The 15,751-nt window shown below is 39.7% G+C and overlaps 1 protein-coding gene across 2 annotated transcripts in view; it reads right to left on the bottom strand.

The window, feature by feature from the left end:
• Positions 1-15,751, bottom strand: part of WWC1 (WW and C2 domain containing 1) — a 147,884-nt gene that overhangs the window by 9,967 nt on the left and 122,166 nt on the right. For both annotated transcript variants that reach the window (XM_020992335.2, XM_020992336.2), the window contains exons 14-18: positions 15,060-15,146; positions 12,899-13,091; positions 5,340-5,480; positions 1,187-1,287; positions 183-318 (exon numbers count right to left, since the gene is read on the bottom strand). In XM_020992335.2, the coding sequence (XP_020847994.1) occupies positions 183-318; positions 1,187-1,287; positions 5,340-5,480; positions 12,899-13,091; positions 15,060-15,146 (658 nt within the window). The remainder of the gene's footprint in view (positions 1-182; positions 319-1,186; positions 1,288-5,339; positions 5,481-12,898; positions 13,092-15,059; positions 15,147-15,751) is intronic.

Below are 15,751 nucleotides of genomic sequence, written 5' to 3'. Positions count from 1 at the left end.
CTAAGGCCGGATTTGAACTCAGGTCCTCCTGACTTCAGGGCCGGTGCTCTATCTACTGCACCACCTAGCTGCCCCAACACATTCTTCTTTGAAAGAAGCACTGAGGGGCAGTAATGCTGTGCTATCTTGCCTAGGCAAGCTGGTTGAGACTCTTAGATGTCATTCATTTTTGCTCTCCTTACCTTTATTGCTGGGCTATCTTTCACACCCAGTGAATTTTTCTCAGTGAAAATGTCCTCCTCTCCCTCCTCATCCTCTTCCTCCTCCTCAGCTGCTCCTTCGTTCTCACTGCCACCATTGGGATCCTCATCATATAGCCTATTAGGCACAAAGGGCTTTGGTCATCAACCCAGAGACAGACTAACCCCTCCAGACCCCTAACCACTGATCACTGCCCTGGCGTAGTTCCTCTTGTCTGGAGTCTCAGGAAATAAAGGGACTCAGACCATGAAGATGAAGAACTAAGGGGACATGATTGTTGGGAAGAAAAAGGTGAAAACTGAAGGAGAGGATCTTGATTTACAGCCATGACGGGGCGGATATTTTCCCCAAATAAAACAAATCACAGATTTCTGTGGGAAGGAATACAATGATCAGAATCAACATGCTTCTGACTGCAGTATGTCCAAGCCATATTTATAAGTGGGTGTCTTAAGAGAGTCTGAACGGCCAGCAGAGGTGGGGAGGGGACTATGTGTGTGGGGATGAGGGGGATAGGAAGAGAGAGAACAGAAGCCGGGTTGCTAAGTAACAATGTGAAAAGTCTCAACACAAGCTTGAGAATTTGGCCTAAATCACTGATCCTCTGCCAGAGCTATGGAAGACATGTCCTATGTCTATTTCCGGCTTTAGACCTTCTCCTGTTTGAACCAGCACTGTGGTTTGCCAGAGACAAAGCAAACTTTAAAAAAAAAAAAGCAACTTTAACCCAGCAATTTTTCTACTCTCAATCACAACAGGAGGAAAAGCTGAAGGAAAAAACTCAATGAAAGGAGGAGCTGGGTGGAAGGACACTTTTTATTGTTGAAGCATTTGGAATTTGGAGCTGGCGAGGGGCATAGGAAAGCAGAGTCATTTGCGGATTTCCTCAGGGAACTCTTCTCCTGAATGTTGAGGGTGCACTGGGACAAGGACCTGCTCAGTGCTGGGGGTGGGGGAATTGGCGGGGAAGCTCTCCCTCACTCACCAGCTCTCTTCCATAGTCAGGGCATTACTTTCCCCCTCTAGCCTCTTCTCTACCGCCTTCAGTTCCACAGCTGTCTGTTCTAGGAGTGCAGAAACAGTGTCCTGTAGAGAGAAGGCCCATGAGGCTCGAATCAGCATGACTCCCAGCCCCAGTGCTCATGATCGACCATAGAACCCCAATGTTTTAAAGCTAGAAGAGACCGTGGAGATCATCAAGAACCCCATTTAAGAATCCAAGTCCAAGGGTTCTTACATATTCATGGGTCTCTTTGGTAGTCTGGTGAAACAGGCCTGTGGATCCCTTTTCAAAAGAATTTTTTTTAATGCATGAAATAAAACACATAGAATTAAAAAAGGAAATTAATTTTCTCAAAATAAAGTCATCACAATATTAAAAAGAACACCAAGTTGATGGATACCAGGTTTAAGAGCCCTTTACCTAGTCCACCTTCTCTATTTTGTTAACAGTGAGTACAGTCTAGTTATGCCATTTCCATCACTCATGGTCCATGGGCCTTGGAGGTAGAAAGAAGAGAAAGCACATAGGTCAATTCTATCCCACTACAGAGGAAGACCCTGAGGCTTAGTGGGTTTAAGTGATTTGCTAAAGGCCAGGGTTCAACCTCAGTCCTCTAGCTCTAAACTCACTGCTCTTTATGCTAATAACATACCTTTACTACCATCTGTATGTTCACAGGTAAATTCCTTTACTATTCTGGGCCTCAGTTTTATTGACTGTAAAGTAAAGAATAAGAATTATGTTACCTACAGTAGAGGGCAATTGTGAGGGGAAAGCACCTCATGAAGCATGAGGTGACAAAGAACTGTGAATTATTTTATTAGGGATAGGGATCAGCAACTTGTCACCCCCTTTCCTCCCTTCCTGTTCACTTCTGATATGCCATTGCATATTGCATTTAAGAAGCTAGACTTGAACTCAGTTCTTCCAGGCTAGATCTTGAGTCATTATGTCATGCTGCCTCTCACATCTTCAGAAACACGACAATCTCAATATATGCCCATTAATTTTTTTCTTTAATTCAAAAAGTTCTCCTCATAGCTTAAAGCAAAATTAAAAAATTAAACCTATTTGAATGACTTTTCCAAGTCACACAACTACTTATAAATAGGATCCTTTAAAAAAATAATAAAATTTTTAAAAATTTTAAGAGAAATATAATCCTTTCATAGTCTTTATGATTCATAGTTATCTCAAAATGTTGTAAATGGACTAATCTAATGAAGAAAATGTAGGGTTCAAATAAAAAAATATAATGTTGCAGCAGAGCTTAAAAGTAACTCATCAGTCATGTAAAATCCTTATTATACTAACACTCTTGCAATTTAGGCAAATATCAATTCAAAACAACCAGAGCTGCAGAGACAGCTATTCCTTCATCTATGCCACTGGTGGGTGGGAAAAAAGATCTGTGGAATTCAATAATATATTCCTCCCAAACTATTCTATTGGCTTTACAATGCAGTCCAGAATCATATAATGAGATATGTTTTAGGGGAGAGCTTATACCTGTGAGCTTATCAGTATAGGGAACACCCAGAGAAAAACTCCTCTACCAATACAGATTATACCTGTCCTGTAGTTAGGAATTTTAGAGAGTTGGTTAGAACACTGAGAGATTCAGTGACTTGCCCAGGGTCACACAGCCACTATGCATCAGGTGGCACTTGAATCCAGGTCTTCCAGATTTCTATTCACTGTGCTACACTGTTTCTTATGCCTGTTCAGAAAACAACAATCCTACTATATGTCCGATATTTGATTTTTAATTGAAAAAGGATCCTCTCTGCCAACTCAGAGGACATTCTTTTTTTCCTTCTGATGACTGAAATTCTACCTCTAATGATTACTTTATGTGTTTAAAAAATAAATCATATTTTTTTTTATGGTGGATCATATAGTGAAGTTCATTTATGTCTTTATGTATCCACTAATAAAATCTTTATGTCCTCCATTCACAAAATGGGAAGAATAATTCCAATGTACTTTCTTTCTTTTTCTTTTTTTTTTTTTGGATAGGCAATGGGATTAAGTGACTTGCGCAGGGTCACACAGTTAGTGAGTGTTATGTGTCTGAGGCCAAATTTGAACTCAGGTCCTCCTGATTCCAGGGCCGGTGCTCTATCCACTGCGCCACCTAGCTGCCCTCTAATGTACCTTCAAAGGATATTTTCCAAGTGAAGGAGAAAGCCAGGAACTTCCTCCCTCCATGTTTTAGTATAGAAAAATAAGCATTATTGGGGTCATTAGGGTTTTGTTGCGTAAATAAATAAAATTAAATCTCTTTGCCAAATGAAAAATTAAGTGCTTTATACATATTTATCACTAAGCTATATACATAATCTATCACTATTGTATATGTATATATATATATATATATATATATATATTATATATACATATATCTGGGTGGTCTTATACCTAACATACATGTATATAAATATATTTGTACATATACATATATGTGTGAATAAAGAGCCTATAGGCATATGTGTTTTAGTGTTTACTTTAAAAAAATGATCATGCTGTTTGAATGCAGGAAATACTACATGGAGGGGCAGAATCAGTATACAGAACTTTCAGTGTGAAAACTATCTCTACCAATATAGGTCAGTAACCTATGTACTTACAGAGTTGCCTGGGACCACTAAGAAGTTAAATGACTTAACAATCATCACAAAGTCCATGGCATAGACAGGACTTGAATCCATAGGCATATTGCTTTGCCACTCAAAAATTTGAAGGGGGTTTAAAACAGATTGGTTTTAAAACCCCTTTTAAAAAACCATACTAAAATGAATATGATACATAATTTTATTTAAAAACTCAATAAAAGTGGTTGTTTTAAAAGTTATTAACTCCTCTTTTTTCTTTAGGTAAATTTTATTATTATTTTTTAAATGCTTAAAAGCAGATTTCCATCTGGCAAATTCAAAGAGGTTAGCCAACTTATACTGTGGCAGATATTTGTACTTAGATGTATATATACATATGTACGTACGTGTATGCATGTGTCTATCATCTGATTATATCTGTCTATATATCATGATCATACACATGTCTATGACATGAGGATCTCTCTCTCTCTCTCTCTCTCAGTCTTTTCTATCTATTTTGCCAGTGGAGCAGATGACCCTGGGTTCTCATATGCTATACTAATAAAGCACAAGTTTTGGCTGGTCCTTCTCAAGTTGAAGAGACTGAGTTAAAGGCCTGGTGATGGACTGTATGTCTATTGTCCAAGGGTCGATCAGCCTAGTTAAGTTTGGGAGAGGTTCATCACTAGAATAGATGTTAGTGTGATGAATTTTTGTCCATAGCAGTTCTCAAAAATCCATATTCTAAGTGATGGAGGGGCTTCGATCTGTGTTGTGGGTGTATGTGTGGAAGGGAGTTCTCACACTGACAAAATCACAACACCTGAAAGTACTGAAGAATATATTTATATCTATAGGTACATGCATGTCCATATATTTGTATAGAGAGACCTATGTACGTGTTATACACATGCATAGCTAGCCCTTTTCTTATTCCTCTTCTCTCCACTGACTCACAAGATCAGAGAATTGGAAGGGAGTCCAGCAGCCAACAAGTTCAATTCATACTCCAAAAGGAAAGCCTGTTCTGATGCACTAAGTAAGTGGTGACCCAGACTGCTTGAAGACTTCCAGAGGGAGCCAGCCCTAATTGTGAGGGAGCTCATTCTGGTTTTGGGATAATTGTTACGAAACTTTTCCTAACATCCAGTCTAAAGTTGCCTCTTTGTAACTTTCATTCCTTGTTCCTGGCTCACCTATTGTCCTCAGGGGCCAAACAGTACAAGTTTAATGCCTCTTACACATAAGGGCCTTCAAATACTTAAAAATGTGTGCCATTCTGAGCCTCTTCTAGACCAAACACCTTCCGTTCTTTCATCCACTCCCTCATGTAACATGGCCTCAAGGCCTTTTAGCGTCTTGGTTTACCATCTCTCGAAGCTTTCTGGTTTATCAGCATCCTATTTAACCTGTAGTATTTCACATCTCCACTGCTCTCCTCCTGCTTCCCCTGATGACGCACTATTCCCATTTCTGGAGGCCCCGTCTCTCCCCGAGTGTCATCTATGTTAAGCAGATCTTCATTCAGGTCCTCTCACCGAGTTCGCAGAGCAGTTGTATGCTTCTTGCTTGCTTTCTCGGCTTTGCTTCTTCAAGTATTTGTAGCTCAAGAGATTGTACCAGCGTACTGTTTTCTCCCCTGACCGGCAGACCTCAGCAAGGCTGATCTGGGCTCCACCCTGTGGGAAGATGAGAAGAGAGAAGGTGTGGAACAGTCGTACTCTTCTAGGCTATTCTCAGCTCTCAGAAGCTATTGGAATAGTACCGGGGGCCAGCTAGGTAGTGCAGTGGATAGAGCACTGGCCCTGAAGTCAGGAGGACCTGAGTTCAAATCTGACCTCAGACCAAACACTTGACACCTACTAGCTGTGTGACCCTTGGCAAGTCACTAAACCCCAATTGCCTAAAAAAAATAAATAAATAAAATGAATCATTGTTATAAGGGCCAGCTAGGTGGCACAGCAGATAGAGCACCGGCCTTGGATTCAGGAGGACCTGAGTTCAAATCTGGCCTCAGACACATAACACTTACTAGCTGTGTGACCTTGGGGCAAGTCATTTAATCCCATTGCTTAGCCAAAAAAATACAATAAATATTTATTAAAAAAAATACCAGGGACAGAGTTTACTAAGGTAAGAATTCACAGAGATTACAGGAAAGTTAAAAATTAGTTCCTTTTAGTTCTGAAAGCATAGCCCATTTCTGGTTATCCATGATAGGATCAGAGCCTGGATAATTAAACAAAACAAGACATCCTGCCCTTTACTCATTCCATTTCCAGCTAACTAACATTTATTAAGCATTTATCGTATATACAGGATGGGGTTAAGTGCTAGGGGAAACAGGTATAATCAAGACATGGTCCTTGTCCTCAGGGAATCAAAAGAATCTCAGCTGGAAAGGTCAGAAGCCATGAATATTGGAACAAAAATCCTCTCTAGACCTTGGACTTTGCTTTAAGATTCATGGTGAAGCCCGCTCATCCTACTTTCAAACAGCTCTAATTGTTTAGAAATTTTTCCTTACATTGAGTCTAAGTTTGCCACTCTATAAATTCTAGCTACTTCTTCTAGTTCCTCCCAATGGGGTCAAGCAGAGCAAGTTTATACCTGCTTTTCCATGATAGTTTTTTAAAAAAATATTCGCAAATATTATATCCCTCCTAAGTATTCTCTTCTTTTGACTAAACCCACCCCTCAGTTCCTCCAGCCCCAACCCCCTATATCAGCTTCCAGGCCTCTCCCCATCCCAGCTGTCCTCTCCTAGACAAGCTCCAGTTTGTGAGAGTTCTTCTAGTAGTAGGTAAGCGTGCCTTTCTTAATGCATAGTTTAAGATTGTTAGACTTTTTGGAACTTTCGAGCTTCAAATTCTTTTCCTCATGGAGAACACTGGATTGGTTTTGTAAACTAGGTAAACTTAGTTATTTTTGCATATCCACCCACCAATGGTGGTTCCCACAAGTGGTGGAAATGCCAAGGAACAGGAAAGCAGGAGGAAAAGCAAGGTAGTTGTGGATAATCCACTTGCCAACTGAGTTTGCCCCTGGATAACTAGACATTAGAACTGCTCTAGTAGAGTCAAGATTGACTGTGGGGAAATAGGACTGATTCTCTTTTAATGGAGAAATGCCTGAGGATTTCACTAGCAAACCAGAAAAACTTTCTGAATTGCCACTGATGATCCTATATCTGCCAAAACCTGATCAATCCATGATTCATCATCATCATCCATTTCTGTGGAGGCAGAATCTCAAGTCAATGAGGGAAACTTCTGTAACCTCTCTTTCTAAATGAGTACCTCTTGGAGACTGTTACTAATTTTTAAGAGTTCAGTTGTTGTTACTGTAGCTTTAAGAGCTTAGATAGAATGGGGAAGGGGGAGTAAAAGAAAGACAGGCTGATAACTGAAGTATCAGTTGAGAAAATGCCTTGACCTGAAGCACTTCTGGGGTTCGTGAGGACCTATAATTAATCTTTGTGTGTGAGAGAGAATAAAGGTGAGGATGGACTTCTTTTTTATGAAAACTATCTTAGGTACTATATTAGGAGGAAATCCTAGGAGAAGTTTATAAAGACTAATTCTATAAAGTGCTTCCAAGAAGCTGAAAGATAGTTTCTTATCATTGCTGAAGAGAATACAAAGAGTAAGGGGAACATTCTTGAGGAGAAACATTAAGAAGACTTTAAAGAGACAGATAATTACCTGGATTAAGTTGAATGCATTGAGACTGAATTTACAAACAAGTGAAGAGAGATTAATTACTGATAGTTTGAGGGTTTGACCTGACACTGGTCTTAGGCAAATGTTTGTATTTATTTATTAATATCACACATATCATATATGTATATGTACACATACATACATGTATGTGTATGTTTATTTGTCCATTTGTTTAAAAGTTATATATTTTAGTAATTTTAATATTTAAATATAGATGATGAAAGTAATTACTAGTGGCAAAGGTTTCTCTAGTTCATTAAATTACATTTAATGAATTTGACTAGGAGCTTGAGCTATTAATTTAATTAATGAGAAGAGATTATAAATTTATTAATGGAAAATTTCTCAAATACTCCTAGTGTTATAGAGATTAGTAAACATATAGCAACGAATCAAGTGAAAGACAGGCATTGCGTGACTTAACAGCGAGTGTAGTCAAGACTCCTGACTCCTGTCCTAAGAGCTAGTGGATTGTTCAAGTTTCAGTGTGAACATTTACACCTCAGAAATGGGCAATCTTTACCGATCAGGGAGTGATTTAGTGTTCTGTTGATTGTCTCAGCTTAAGAAAAAGTTAATAATGCAATTAAACTTAAAAGTATGGGTGCATATATTTCTCCTCCCAGACGAGTTGTTAAGCATTTACTAGCACACTCTTGTCTTGCTCTGCTGGCACTACTTGAGTTCAGCAGAAGTGCAATAGAAGGCTCAGGAAATGAAGTCATCACCAGACTGGAAGCCTTATGACCATAGGCTAATGATGATAATGATGATGATGCTAATTGGCATTTCTATAGAGCTTTAAGTTTTGCAAAGCGCTTTACATACATTATCTCATTTGAACCTCCCAACAACCCTGTGTTTCCTATACTTGCTAAGCTTTCATTCTATTTTAAACAGCAGACCAAACAGTATGGCACAGCGGTAAAAAAAAAAAAAATTGATGATGGTGAAGTGGGTGAAGTCAACAGGTATGGGTGGGGTGGGAAGGAAAGGCAAGAGATAAAGGTTGGGGTGCTTCAAATATCTACCAAGAAGTCTTCCCTCAAGACTGCTATCTTTACTAATCTCCACTTTCTTCAAACTCTATAGCCCTCAGATTTTGAACTGGATTCTGATTCCATTGTTATAAGGCATTCTTGGAGAGGAAAATAATAATGATGATGATGATGATGATAGCTAATATTTGTATAGTGCTGGGCCCATTTTATAGTAGGGGCTCTATATGACCTAATTGTATGAAGTAAGCCCTGCCTCAGATAATTACTAGCTGTGTGCCCCCAGGCAAGACACTTAAACCCTCAGCTTCAGTTTCCTCATCCTCATGTCTCATCTGGGTAATAATACTATCTACCTCATGGGGTTGCTGTGAGGATCAAAACAGATACATATATAAAACATTTAGCACATAATAAATGCTAGTTATTATTGTTATTATTATTCACATACTAATATAAACTCTTTAATCAGGGACCACGTCTTATTCTCAATAATTTTTTCTTAGTGCATAGTACTAAGTTGGAGATTAATAATTAATTACCGAATGAAATAAAAATGGATAAATATAGCACATTTTCCAGGCCCATCCTAAGTAAAGGAGCCTAATCTCTAAGGTGGCCTTTAATGTTTATCTCCACCTCCAGAAAGGGTTACTTAAGAACCACCCTGATCCCTCACATTTCTGTTCCTTTCCCCCTCAAAATCTGACACTCCATTATTTGAGTAAGCGACTCAACATTTTCAAGTAACCCAGCGAGGTGAGCTTCTCATCAGGCAGCTGAATATAGATAAGTGCCAAAGTGAGATGGAAAGATTCAGCTGCCTCCATGGCAACCTACAATGGCCAGATTTCAATTAGGAAGGAGGAATGAAAGGCAACCAATTAGGAAGAGGAAACAGGACTGATTCTCTTCTAATTGAGAAATACCCCAGGGCTGGGGAAACACTTCACTAGGAAGTCAGGAAACCTCTTGGAGTTGCTACTCATGAGTCTGCCAAAGTCTCATCATTTATTGCCTCATCATCATCCATTTCTATTTGTTGCAGAGCCCCTGAGGAACATGATGCAGGGCCCAGGGACCATTTCTTTTAATTTCCTAAGATGGGGAAGGAATGGGGGAGAATCTCAGAACTGAAGAATACCAGGGCTGAAGGGGCCCTTAGAAGACAGAACATGAAATATGTCAGAGCTGGAAGAACACTGAGAATTCCGGAGTCAAATCTGTGTCTCTTGCTAAAGAGAAATAAATCAATAATGGCCCAGACTGTCCACTTTGCTGAGGGAACACATTATACACACAAGTATATATTCACATATATGCACTTATATACATATTTGTTATATGGTATATGTCATGCATGTGTATAGGTTTATGTATATAGAAAATGAGGCAGCATGGTATAGTGGAAAGAACACTTCTGACAGTACTTGTGATTTTGGACAGGTTATTTAACCTCCCTGGGCCTCAGTTTCCTGATCTGTAAAATGAAAGAATTAGATTAGGTGGCCTTTGAAGTTACTTTTAACTCTAGATCTGCGATCTAACGAATAATAAGAGAAGTCTACGTATTTATAGTGCTTTGAGGTGTACAGGGTGCTTTCCTGGCAATAACTCTGTAGAGCAGTGAGTAAGAATTATTATTTCCATTTTGTAGATGAGGAGACTAAGGCAAAAAGAGGTTAAGTGACTTACCCACAGCAATAGTTAGCAAGTATCTAAACCTTGGTCTTTCTTTTGTCCAAGGCCAGCATGTTCCCCTACTCTACCACAATGATGAATGAATCTCTTTGTAATCTGCACAGTTCCTTCCAGGCAGGATGCACCCTTGTTCCCAGGAAGTTATGACTGGAGGATAAAGGAAGTTTTGGAGCAGTGATGTCAGTCAGTTCGACGCTGCGACCTGGGCCCACCTATGGCAGTTAAGAGTATAATCCTATTCCTTTCCCTTAAATGTCTCCTCCTTACCCCAATTCCACAACAGAGAGAAAAGGCCAACCTTCTTCCTCACTAGGTATAACTGATGGGTCCCAAGGTGAGTCTGGTGAAACTTTCCTACAAATGGCTCTTCAGCAAATAATCGGAAGAAATGGGCTTAAACAAGAAGAATCCAAAGTGAAGTTTGTATTCATATACTTCGCAATCCAAAGTAAAGTTTGGATTCAGTCAAAGGGTGCACTTGAGGACCCAGAAGGACACATGTGACTTTGACGCCTGATGGTTCCCCACCCCTGGTCATGACACTGGAAGAGAACACCAAAAGAGTCTCCTAAAATCTTTAGATATCTAAAAAGAGAACATAATAGTTATCTTGGATATTTAGGGGGCAGGCCATCCAGAAAGCAGAAGATACCCACATGGCCTTTGGAGTTTCATTTGCTCACTAAGGTTGGAGAGCTCTGCTCAGAATGGAAGAGCAGCTGTGCTGGAAAGCAGATGGAAGACTACTTCCATTCATCTCCCTTAAACATTTCCCTTTATCCTTCTTTGAATTCCAGATCTTGGGAAATAGGGGCCAGGGGAGAATTCTCTAACTTACTTTTACTTTCTCTGGATACATTCTTGCCCCTTTGGAAATGTCCATTACTGTTTCAGAGGTAAAGAAGAAACAGACTAAAGAAGAAGAGAAAGAGTAGCAATGGTAATTCCTGAGCTAGGGTTTCATTTCTGATCAGAGGAGAAAAGAGTACTCTCCCAAGGCATCCTGGGAGAAGGAAAGCACCATTTCTCTCAGTTTCCTGAGATATGAAACAATGAGTTGGGAGAACCAAAGAATAAGAGAATGTCAAGAGAGGGAAGGACGCTCGACCGGCTGAACACGATATTCTGCATCTGAACAGTGGCAGTCAGTCTTGCTGCTTCTGGATGTTATAACTTTCTCAATGCTGCCTAAAATTACGTTAGCCTCAAGCTAAATGTCAAAGTTCAGCTACCCAAAGTGTACCCTGGCTACCCAGCTTCCAGTGACTCTCTTCCTCATGATGGCCTAAAGTACTTTGGATTTGTGTATATTTTATTTTATTTTTCTGTGTACAAGCTGTTTCCCTCCAATCAAATGGAAGCTCCTTGGAGTGAAGATAAGGGAATAAGCATTTACTAAGTAACTACTGAATGCCAGGCATTGTGCTAAGCTTTACAAATATTATCTCATTTGACAATTTGATACTGGGGGGGGGAGGGACTATTTCACTGTTGACTTTGTATACTCTGGTGCCTAGCACAAATGCCAGAAACATAGAAGGAATTAAACAAATGCTTGTTGATGAAAAAAGGTTTGAAAAATGAACTGACACATTTGGAGCATAGTAGGTACTTGTCTGTGGGCTTTTCTATTAGAAAAGATTAGAAAAGGGTCAATAGCCTGACTAACAGTCTAAGGCTATAAGTGTCTTTTATGGAGCTATGGGCCTATCATAGATTCTCAGTTCCAGAGTTGTTTCTCATTGCTGATTTAGGTCCCAGGTTCTATCAAGGCTAGTCCTGGACAAATTTCCATCTTTTTCATCAAAGTAGGACCTAGATGTCTTTCAGCTCTGACGGTGATTAGTCAGATGGGAAAACTGGGGATAAATGGAAGGAAAACTGACTCAGCCTCTGTTCCTGTACACAATGATACTGCCCTAGAGGAAAACTGGGCATCTGCCTGTGGAGTAAAATACAGGTTCTACTCTTTTCCTCAGAGCATGAAAGACTAATAGCAGTGACCTATTAGTTAGAAATTTTGTTCTGGGATCTGGAATTCTGGAGATCAGTTTGTCTGGCTTTGATGAAGCTATCCCTATTTAGAGAGAGCACAATTAAGTTATGTTTCTGTGTAATTTAAGGGACTACATAGAAAGACAGCCCTCCTCCCCTGAGCAAAAACACCTCTTTTTACCTCCACTGGCTAGTGCTTTAACATAACCACTGTCCTATGTTCCTTTCGTAAAATGCAATACATTTGGGAGGGAGGCTTAGTGGATGGAACCCTGGATCAGAGGTGAGATCAGGAAGCCCTGGGTTTGAATCCTGGCTCAGATATTTACTAACAAGGTCATCCTTATCAAGTCACTTAACCACTATCAGCCTATTTCCTCCTCTGTAAAATGGAGATAATAACAGCATTTGCCTCACAGAACTTCAGCCTTAGAATCAAATAAGATAATATGTAATTATAATAACATATCAAATAAGATTTTATACATATATCATTTTGAAAACTTTACAGCTCTATGTATTGATCATTATTGTTATTAATTTACAGAAAAAATGAACACATTTTAGGCCAAATACATAGGTGTGAATTTATCAGATTAATATTTTAAAATGATAGTTAAGAACTCAGATAAGGACTAGCCTATAGACAAAGTACTGAAGACAAACAGAAATGAGCCTCACCAGGCACTCTTCCATGTGGCTCTGATCTGTCATACAGACATCTACTCTTAGGGTCTTCTGGTGTAGAGAAGGATAGGAGATGGATACCCAGAACATTTCATTGAACACCAGATTGTCAGAAGCTTCCAGGGGCCTCGTCCGGAACAAGCAAGGTGCGCTTTCAGAACAAGGAAGGATAGCAATGCGGACATTCCTAAAGGACAACAAAGGACTTGAGTTAACTCTTTCACGTTCAAAGGGCTTTCCTAAACAGTTGCTGTCACTGTACTATTAGTTTTACTTTGTTACAAGAGAACTTGCAGGAATGAGAGTAATCTGTAAATGTTTATAATGTGAAAATAAAATACATCAATAAAAATTTTTAAAAGTGCAAAAGATAAGAAAAAAGTCAGTGGGCTTTTTAAAGTAATCAACATGGACAGAAAGAAGAAGGAAGCCGATATTACTCCTTACTCTGTTTCTGTATTGGTAAAGGGCTGCTAGAATCGTACAATGTATAGAGTGCTGGGCCTGGAGACAGGAAGGCTCATTTGTCCTTAGTTCAAGTCTGGCCTCAGACACTTACTAGCTTTGTGACCCTGTGCAAATCACTTAACCCTGTTAACCTCAGTTTCCTCACCTATAAAATGAGCTAGAGAAGGAAATAACAAACCACTCCAGTATCTTTGCCAAGAACACCCCAAATGGGGTCACAAAGAGTTGGACACAACTGAACAACAACAACTAAAAAGTCTCCAGGAAATCTTATCATTCGATTCAAAGGACAGAATTGTCTGCCTCTTGGTGATACTTAGAGCATTTGGTCCTCTCTATTCTGTTTCACAGGAAGTAGGGAAGAAAACTTATGGACGGTCTGGTGTACAAAGAAAAAAGCAGAATGGGCTCTTGGCAAAGCCCCTCTGGGCTTGGAAACAAACAAGCCTTCCAAAAAGGCAGGTGGTAAAAAGGCTGGGAAATGGACCCATTTCTCAAGGAATTCCTGGGAGACCCACCCTGAGGATGTCATGGTCAATCAATCAATACACATTTATTAAGTGCCTGTTTTGTGCCGAGGCTAAGTGTTGGCAATACTGAAAAAGAAAGGGTTAACTATCTCTGCCCTCAAGGAGCTATATTCCAACAGGGGAGGCACATATACAAAAAATAAATTTATACATACAAAAGAGAAGGCGGCATGCCTGTATATGTCTGTGCACAGCAGTCGGCTCTAATGGCTGCTTGCTACATGGTTTGAAGAAGGGAAAGTGGAGGGACAAATGAATGGAAGTGCCCTTCTTCAGAAAGGCCTAGGATTCCTGCACACTGACTAATAGGAGACAGTCACCAAGAGTCCAGGCCTGCAGAGAGCCTCATTCAATGGATCTTGTTCCTTAAGGGCCTATCATACTATGGAGAAGATGGAATAGGCTAAGGAGAATTCATGTGTCCTCAGAGAAATCGAATTGTCACTAGTCTAAGCCATGGGATCTTAAACTGCCTAAGAGGAAATACAGACTCCATCCTTAGAAACCTAAGCCAACTAACACTTGACATGTGTGTGTATGTGTATGTGTGTGTGTGTGGTGGTGATGGAGGCGGTGCTGGTGATGGTGAAGAAATAGTCTCACATTAAAAACAAAATAATTGCCCCACCCAAGCCTAAAAATCTCCCAGAAAAGTGCAGCAATCACAGTGCCTATTTAGAATGATAGGTCTGTCATGTTTTTCAAAGAAAGCCTATTATGCAAAAAATTGAACTTACACAAAAAGTAAATTAGGGGGGTGATTACTGAAAGAATCTTCAGCCTATGGCTGAATGAAATAGCCAGCCACCTTTACTCCTACATGTCCCTATTCAACTGTGTCCTCAAAAATTATTCCATTTACCAAGATTTATAATATTTTAAAATTATTAAATATGACAATCCATGTACATTTTTTTCAATCATATCTATTGGGTAAAGCCAAGGGCAGATCTTTTTGCAAATGTACATTTACCATTATTAGGGAATCAGAATCAGATGGAAATCCTGAATCACAGTAATGCACCGTGCCATAAATATATAAGAAGTGCTTATGACACAAATGGAGCCTTTGACACTGAAGGAAATGTGTGTTTGGGAACCGACCATTTTAATACTGGTGGAGGATGACACTTGGGCCCCTCAGCTTACATACTTACACCTTCTGGTCTTGTTGTAACAACAGAGCAGCAAAGTTACTCAGCTGGATGATTAATATTGCAAATTGCTTATTCTTCTCATCATACCTGAAATGAAATAGGGAACATGTAGCACCTATTATTAACAAAATGCTTCTTCAGTAGCAAGATGCAGCAGCTGCTAATGGCTTAGGAACTGATTTGAGAGAATTTTCACTGCACTTGAACTTTGCCTGTACTGTTAGATTATCAGAAAGCAACAGACCTGGACCACATTATCTTAGCTCCCTGCAGACATGCCTTTGCTAAGCTAAGATTTAATGTTATGCTTTCAGTTTTTATAGAGGGGCTGATACATCCTTCTATAAGAAATGTCTTTTTGAAGAATGTTTCTGTATCTTTTTGCCAAACCTGTAGCTGAAGACATTTTCCATTATGGTACCCAAAGTCCATTATATGGCCCAATCAATGAATCCATTCAACCTAGTGTAGCAGAAGGAGTAATTGTCTAGGAATCAGGAAAACTCAGTTCTCCTTCTGCCTCTGCAACTGACTTGCTTTGGAAATGTCATTTAAACTCTGTGAGACTCAGTCTTTCACTAAGACGTATGACCAGGTCTCCATGGTAGGGGCCAGGGTTTCCTTTGGGTGAAAGGTCGGGGTGGGGGGGCGGAGATGAAGAACCTTGCTCAAAGGTACCTTTCAGGTCTCCT

Source organism: Phascolarctos cinereus, unplaced genomic scaffold (genome assembly GCF_003287225.1).
Source record: "Phascolarctos cinereus isolate Bilbo 61053 unplaced genomic scaffold, phaCin_HiC Scaffold_2;HRSCAF=192, whole genome shotgun sequence".
Classification (NCBI taxonomy): domain Eukaryota; kingdom Metazoa; phylum Chordata; class Mammalia; order Diprotodontia; family Phascolarctidae; genus Phascolarctos; species Phascolarctos cinereus.
This window is presented reverse-complemented; position numbering and strand designations above follow the sequence as displayed.